Source organism: Notolabrus celidotus, chromosome 9, assembly GCF_009762535.1.
Source record: "Notolabrus celidotus isolate fNotCel1 chromosome 9, fNotCel1.pri, whole genome shotgun sequence".
NCBI lineage: Eukaryota > Metazoa > Chordata > Actinopteri > Labriformes > Labridae > Notolabrus > Notolabrus celidotus.
Genome location: NC_048280.1, coordinates 14,022,922 through 14,030,686, shown reverse-complemented (window position 1 = coordinate 14,030,686; position 7,765 = coordinate 14,022,922). Strand labels below are relative to the sequence as shown.

General features: G+C 42.1%; 1 protein-coding gene across 3 annotated transcripts; it reads right to left on the bottom strand.

Moving 5' to 3' along the window:
- Nucleotides 1–3,065: 3,065 nt before the first annotated feature.
- Nucleotides 3,066–6,874, bottom strand: selenop (selenoprotein P). Of its 3 annotated transcripts, none has more exons than XM_034691720.1 (5): nt 6,747–6,874; nt 5,879–6,109; nt 5,374–5,586; nt 5,147–5,264; nt 3,066–5,015 (listed from the first exon to the last, which is right to left on the bottom strand). In XM_034691720.1, the coding sequence occupies exons 2-5, from the start codon at nt 6,079–6,081 to the stop codon at nt 4,185–4,187; spliced, it is 1,365 nt and encodes a 454-aa protein (XP_034547611.1). In that variant the 5' UTR covers nt 6,082–6,109; nt 6,747–6,874; the 3' UTR covers nt 3,066–4,184. The 3 variants fall into 3 exon arrangements, with proteins under 3 accessions (XP_034547611.1, XP_034547610.1, XP_034547612.1); XM_034691719.1 differs by having other exon boundaries at nt 5,879–6,112; nt 6,743–6,857; XM_034691721.1 differs by having other exon boundaries at nt 6,743–6,801.
- Between the last annotated feature and the right edge of the window lie 891 nt (nt 6,875–7,765).

The window sequence follows — 7,765 nt, the reverse complement described above, 5'->3', positions numbered from 1 at the left end:
GCCATCTTGTCCAGGTTTTTTGTCATGAGGTATTCAAATCACTTTTAACTACCATCTTTTGATCATTGACTGTATATAAAAACCAACACTGCACTTTCATGCTCCTCCCATTGTGAGATGTGAAGCCAAAATACCACCTACACGGATGCTGAAACATTGTGCTGATCAAGCCAAGGCAAGCACAGAAGTGACCTGGCTGGTGGAGCAACAGGATTGATGTCACAGCCCCTTCGCTAACCAAAAGCTGCATTTAACTAATCAATAAAATGTCAGAGATCCTTCATGTTAGAACAGTCCACAGCAGAACAGATCCTGGTGTTGGTTTGAAGAAGACACTCATGGCTATAGAAAATTAAACAAATCCTGTGTTAGCGTTTGTTAAATATTCTCTCACTGTTCCTCCCCTACTCTGATAATCGCTGCAGGAGTGTTCTTTCATCAATCATCTTTTTAAAATAAATAACTCTAGCTGGCTAACTCTAAACAAATACCAAAACATATATATCAGCATAAGAACTAACTACGATAATAGAAACCATGTTTGAAATAAAAAATGTTTTATGTGTATCTTCATTTTTTGGTTTGACCCATGTTCCATTGGTAAAGACAGGGTTTATGACCTATGCTACAGCCAGTTAGGAGACAGACCTCTAAATATTTCTCCTCACTGTCAGTGAACACATAGACGTCCATTTTAATATGCAGTCTATGGATTGAATTGATCTTTCTAAAGAAATTCCATGTGTCTCTACAGCATTGAGCAGAATGCTCAATCCAAGTTTGAACAGGGAATGTGCTAATTGGCCAGTCAGTTAATTGACTGTGAATGTGAATATTTGTATAACTATAGGCCTAAAATGCCAATCATATGCGGTAGCACAGCCACCCGATTCTAGCTAGGGCTGTAGCTCAGGTTAGTGGTGAATGCCATAATGCTATAATGATCTACTACCTGGATGTAAACAAACACAGATGACAGATGACATCTCGTAGCGCGGCATAGCTTTACGTGGTTTGATCTAGAAAATGGAGATAAAGTTGTATGTAGGCTGTGTCTGGGGAAAACTGGCATATAACAATCCCACTTGAGCACTGACTGACCAGTGTGGTCAATGTTAACCTGCAATGATGACGCAAGGCTGGTGGTTCTAGCTCTGCTAACCTTAGCCACACTGGGCCAGCCAATTCGACATCATTTACCCACATACTCTATGATCTTGTGTTTAGCCATGGAAAATAATTTGTGCTCAATTTTGACTTTTTGCTGAGTGTCATCTTACCTCTGGATGAGTCAGTTAGTCTTTTTAAACAACTAAGAAATTGGTGGCTTTGGAACATCCTTGGTTTATCCTCATTTAATTGTACCCCAGGATTAGATTAAGCAAACAATGTCATGCTAGTGTTAGAAACACAAACTTGAAATTGAGAGTATGTATAATTTCACTTCAGTTAAAAGAATACTAGCCTTACTCAGTTCCCGAGGCCTTTTTAACTAACTGTGTCATTAAAAGTACACAAGCAGCACACTGAACAGTAAAGGTCGGCTCTCAGTGTCAGAAAAGGATGATAATGAGAGTTCAAATGCGACTGGATTAATGTGTCTGAGTTAGAGGGGGGGAGGGGGGATTGTGTGCATGTGTATGTGCAGTGGCTGCAGGGCATAGAGTGCGTGTGAATGAGTTCACAAGTGTCAGATTCTGTCTCGCTATCACTGGCTGCTGGAGAGCTCAGAGGAAGCAGCCACAGAAACAGTTGTGCATCGGGGGAAAGCATATCGGACAATTAAGACTGAGGCTGTGTGCTGTTCTGCTCTGTGTGGGGCTGATTGAATCACAGAGACAGCCACTCACAGCTCTCGTCTCAGGACATTGCAGGTAATTACCCATAAGTCACTGTTCCCCTGTATTGGATCTTCAGCCCAATTACGCCCACACAAGCAGTCCACCTCTGCCTCATTTATTACCTCCGGTTGCTCGTTGACCTTTTCAGACACACAGTCAGACAGACAATTCAGATGCTTTACACCCTGCCCAGGGTGGTACGCTTTAAGTCTTGGAGACGATTTCACAGGCTTGGAGCAACACTTTCACATGTTGTTGTGGAAGTGTGATGGTATAGAAAAAATGAATTTTTTTTATGACTATACACAGATACTACCAAAAGCAAAAATACTACACCAGCGAAGCAAAAAACTTTTAATCCTCATAAAAAAAGGCCACTTTTTTTGGTTTCTATAATTACAAACAGAGATGCGACTGAAGTAGCCCCACAGAACGTCATCAAACCACAATACATGCAAGCATGCCCTGTACTGAACTTTCACCTCATGTCAGCTTCTCCTGGAAATATTTCAAGCAGGCATGGGGTATGTGATGAACGTGTTGCTCATGTGACTTAAACATCATGATATTTTGAAGCAATGGAATAGAAAATGCAGTGGTTGTTCATGTTTGATAAGGTAATGTAAGACAGAAGGTTGAGAAAGGTGTCCAATGTGCATGATACTTTGAATTGTAAATAAATAAATTCACTTAAGGTGATGATTTTAAAGCACAGAGACACTGGTTTGAGTTCCACTGGGTGGAGTTGTTTAAGAATGTGGTAAGCCTATATGAGGTCAGGGAGGTGGACAAGCTTCATCAGTTGGCTATATGAGTGGTGGTGGGTCATTGTGTGGAGCTTCATCGCCATCTGCTGGCCAAACAGTGAAGTTGCACAATCACTTACTTGCCAAATATTTCACGTTACAGCAGTTTGATATACATAACAACATAAATAGCATTTAAATCTGCTGGTACTTCGACTTAGATATTATTCTACAGACAAGTGCAAATATTGTGTGTAATATGATCATTTTTCTATCCACAGTCACGTGTCAAACTTCTCAGGCACGTGCAGGATAACTGCCAAATACCATCAAGTGACACTCCCACATCGAACACCCAATACTCCCGTTCTGACCACTACAGTCGTTCTAACACAGCAAGTGTGACCATCAGTGTGCTAACATGTATACATTCACTGACATGTTATTGCTATCTTTAAAAAGAAACACACACTTAAAGTCGTTAGTAACTCAACCATCTTTATTCATCTCACAGTTTCCACAGTTTACCTTAACACAATACAGCCTCAGTGCAGACATCAGGTATTCAGGGTGACTTTCGTCTTCCCACAGAAACCGTCATTAAACACAAAGAGTATTCCATCAGTCATTTTTGCCTAACTCTCATTTATCCTTCAAACTTTCCCAAACAACTGAGCTTGTTATTTTTAAGTAAGCTTCTTTTTATATAGAAATGTGTGCAAGTTGCAACCTAAAGAGAAAATCTTAAAATGCAAAGAAAATAAACAGAAATGCTAAAAACTTAACATTCAAAGTGTGCATGTTTGTGAGAATACATTCATTTACTGCTCTTAGATATGCTTGAAAACAATCCAATCAAATCACATTATTGGAATTAGCATTTTTGGGGTTCTAATACAAGTTTTTTAATCCTCAGCTTTTATATTTCCTCAAACAAAATTTCTGTTATTAACCACATCATATTTCCTCACAAAACTTGATGATGACCTAACTCACATTAAAGTTTTTCTTCTTCTTCTTTAATAATTGCCTGTGTTGTTGCTTTTTTAGTATTTAATGTTTCTGTTCTCTCAAATTATCTTCTTTTTTTTCTGAACTTGGAATGTTCTGAAAGTGTTTGTCATGTCCAAAAACGAACCCTCTCCTCTCTCCCCAGCCGGACTTCATACAGACGCCACTAGTGCGTAGTTTCTGCGCCTGGGTTCATAGAGGATGGAGAGAGTAAAGTGGAGGAGGCAGTTAGAGAACATGACAACCACATACACTCCTGAGAAAAGATGAGAGCGACCCATACAGACATGCTGACAGGTGAACAGGTGAACTACAGCATTATGTGTTCTTCAGGGCATGATCAGTTTAACAAGCTTAAAGCTTTGAATGGTGTTCATATACATGATATTTTTCTACTTCAGTGTGATGTTGGATCCCACCTGTTCATCTATCCCATGCTGTCATGGACCGCCCTGCTCTTCTCTCGGGGTAATACTAGTTGGTATAAAGAGCGCTGGGCCCCTGGTGTTTCTGGTGTTAATATCAAGCTGATGTCAGAGCCAGCTTACAGCTGCTCTCAGGCTCAGCTGGCACCGGGGGGTCAGGCTCAGGGAGCTGACTGAGGCTGCTGTCAGTCAGCAGGAGGCGAGCGTCACTGTCAGTTCTCCGTAACAGTATTGGCTACATCGCCTGTCAGCCCGTGTCACTGTCAGGAGGCGGGTAACGCCCCTTCACAGTGTCAGAGACCGACTGGCTGCTCGCTCCCTGCATCACCAAACAGCCTGCGTCAGTGTCAGCATCAGCTGGACTTAGGAGAGGCTTCATTGTCAGAGCCTGCTGTCCACTGTCAGCTGTGCTTTGACTTTCACCTCGCCTTATCTGCTACTCAGGGTGCCACAGGGGCCGCCTGGGTGTCCCGCTGCATTTGATGCATTTGCACTACTAGCTGCTCTAAGTCTGAGGGATGTTGCCTCAGAGATAATCCTGCGTCTCTCTCCTGCCCTTGGTGCCTCAAAACCTGATCACCACCATGATCTCCATGGTTACGGTCATGTGTGTTATCACCGCCATGGCCTCCATGGTGACGATCATGGTGGTCATCACGACCATGACCAATGTCACGGGGATGAGAACCATGATGTCTACGCTGATTATCACGACCACGACCATGATCTCCATGATCGTGGTTATCATGGCCAAAGCCACCATGATCCCCACCCTGGTTTCCATGGTGCTGACCATGGTTGTGATCACGGCCATGGCCTGAGCCACCAAGGTGAGAACCATGGTGAACCCCTTGGTGACCTTGACCATGGTCATGTCCCTGATGGTGAGCACCATGCCCGTGACCATGATGGTGACCAGTGTCTTCCTCTGGGGGATTGTCAGGCTGTGGTGCATCTGGTCTCTCTGTGCACTCCTCTGGTGTCTCAGTGCTCTGTAGAAAAAGAGAAAGCAAAGGAACATTTAAAAAGTTCATTTCAGGTTAATATGTGACAAAAAAATATTTTAAAACCTATACTTGACTGAACCATTGTGTATATTCTTGAATGTATGTGTAGTTCATACCATATAAGGGCATTCCCCACAGAGGGGTTTGCAGTAGGTGTCTTTGATGGCACTCTCCACGTGGCCTTGTCCAATGATGGAATTTGGAAGTGAAATGTAGTGGGTGAGACGACCACACCTGAAGGAGTTAGGATGAAAGAAAAGGCATGGTGAGAAAAGGAGAAAAGGAAATAGAAATGTTCTCTTTTTGGTACTTGAATGGAAAATATACACAACATATAACAAACCTGTCATAGATGAAAAAGTCATCCTTCATTCCATTCAGTGTCTGCCAAACATTAGGCTGTTGTTCCTCCTGTTTGTAGAGTGTGATGTTCTCTGATAGTTTCTGTGCCAGCATGGGGTGCAGGCGCTGGGCTTGCTCTCCTTGGTCATTTACGACCATGTAGAGCACATCCTTCAGACCCTGACGCTCCAGCTTCTGGCGCAGGGATTCCAATCTGATCAGGTGAAGAAATGTGATGATTAAAAATCAGTTGCAAAAGAATACATGCATGATAAAATGTTTGTGGATAGTCTGGCCAACAGTGAAGACTGAACAGTATACATTATTCTAAAAGTCTTACCCTGGTATATTAGAATAATATCTGTGACATATCCTGACTGACCACAAAGTTTGTAAAATTTAACTCTTTTGGTTCTGCAATGAAATTAAATGGTTTTCTTGAATGGACAAAAGTGAACTACAAGAGGTCAAGGTTGAACATTGGCTAACATAAGATGAGTAAATACCTGGAAGCCTGCACCAAGCAGAACAATCAGCTAGCCTGGAAAAGGGCCACCACCGTCACCTGGCCCATGGCCCCCTTCATCGGCTCCACCTCCCCTATCCTCCAAGTTGGTGGCAACTGACATCGCCGCCCGCCTCCGTCACTCTCTGCTCCGCCCCCATGGAGCAGGCAGAGAGTGAGGAGCAGGCTGAGGCACGCCCACATGCCTGCAGTGCCTCCTCACTCCCCAGATCTGCTTAAAAAAAACAGAGGGGAGGGGAGGGTGGGTCATTTGGGGAAGGGGCAGGCAGAAAGAGGAGATACAGGGAGGGGAGAAGATAGGAGATTGGTCAGACTGAGCAGGCAAAACTGAGCTATTTGTGCAAAGGGTCAGAAGTGGGTTACCATTTTTGAATTCCTTAGCTGTCCTCTCTAACTGTTACCTCCCTCAAGCATTGACTAAACTGGACTGTGCAGCTCCCAAAGTAAACAAAGCAGTTTATTGAAGGTTCCCTGATTTGTTTTGGAGTTGTTTCAGTGAAAATAAACACAAAGTTCATACAAATAACGACAAAAAATTTGCAAAAAACATGCATTCATTTTTAAAGTAAGGTTTCTGCAATGTAGACATAATAAACATGACAGGCTGAAAAGTTAAGGAAAAAAAACACAAGTGTCAGTGGCTCTTGCGACAGACTAATACTTGGCATACCCCCCCCCCCCCCCCCCCCCTGAAAAAAACAAAACAAAACACAAAAACAAAAAAAAAATAAAAATGACAAAAACAACCCTAACCCATAACTAATACACATATCTTGCTTAGAAAGTCACTTTCTAGTTGTTTTCTTTAGTAGTTGGATTAAATGTGTCGAATTCCATGACTTACTTACATGAAAAGTTATTCTTCTTTCAGCTCAGCTCTGCGTTGCTTCAACTCCTTGAACAAAAACAAGTCTCCTCCTCCACCTCTCCCCCCTTTTATACCCTGCCTGTTGTTTTTCACTCTGGTGGGAGGACTAAGTTCAACCCCAACTCTATGCTGATGCCAACACTTTTCTGAAGTTTAAAAAGTCACTGCAGAAATTGTCCCAGTTAACAGATTTCGAATCCTGTTTTTAGAAATGTTTCAAAATGTCTGGCAGCTTGACAAAAACTGCTCAAGAGAAAATTGTGTGAGGACAACTTCAATCTATTAGATATGTCAACCCTTGATATAGTACATATATCTTCCTTGTAAGTCAGACAGAATGGTTTTTCATTGTACATAATAGAGTGATGTTATGAGCTTCAATGCGTATTGTGCAATGCCATTTTGGCTGAAAGCACAAAGAGGGGAAGTGAAGGAAGGACATGGGGGGGGGGGGTGTCTTTGGTTAGTGTCCAGCCTGTTTTTGCAGGGTCCACACAAACACTGATAGGACACATCTATCTGGATTTCTGAGAAAGTATAGCATAGTTTATCATATACGGAGTTGGAAAATATGAACAGGCAGCAGCACAGTCGTATACACTGAAAATCACAAGTAAATAAATGGTCTCTTTAGAGTTCAGAGAGGCCCAGAAGTATATGAAGCATGATCAATTACAAGACAGAATTGTGTTAACCCACAGCAAATGGAAAAAATAAAATAATGGACTTTATAATAGAGATTAAGTTGTAACAAGTATTAATGCTATGTACGTATCTTGCATAACACTGCATTAAAGGTACAGTATTGTAAGCCTGACACTAGATAAGAATCATCATAAACAGCTTTAAACTCTTATCAGGCAAGTGTCTGACTGCAGACACAGGGCAATCAGTCTAGTGTTATGTAAAAAGGGTTGCAGGTCAGTTTTAAGTAGGCCAGCAAAACTCAAATTAACATTTACTTCATGTAAGTTTAGGTGTTGTGCAAGAGTCAACTCC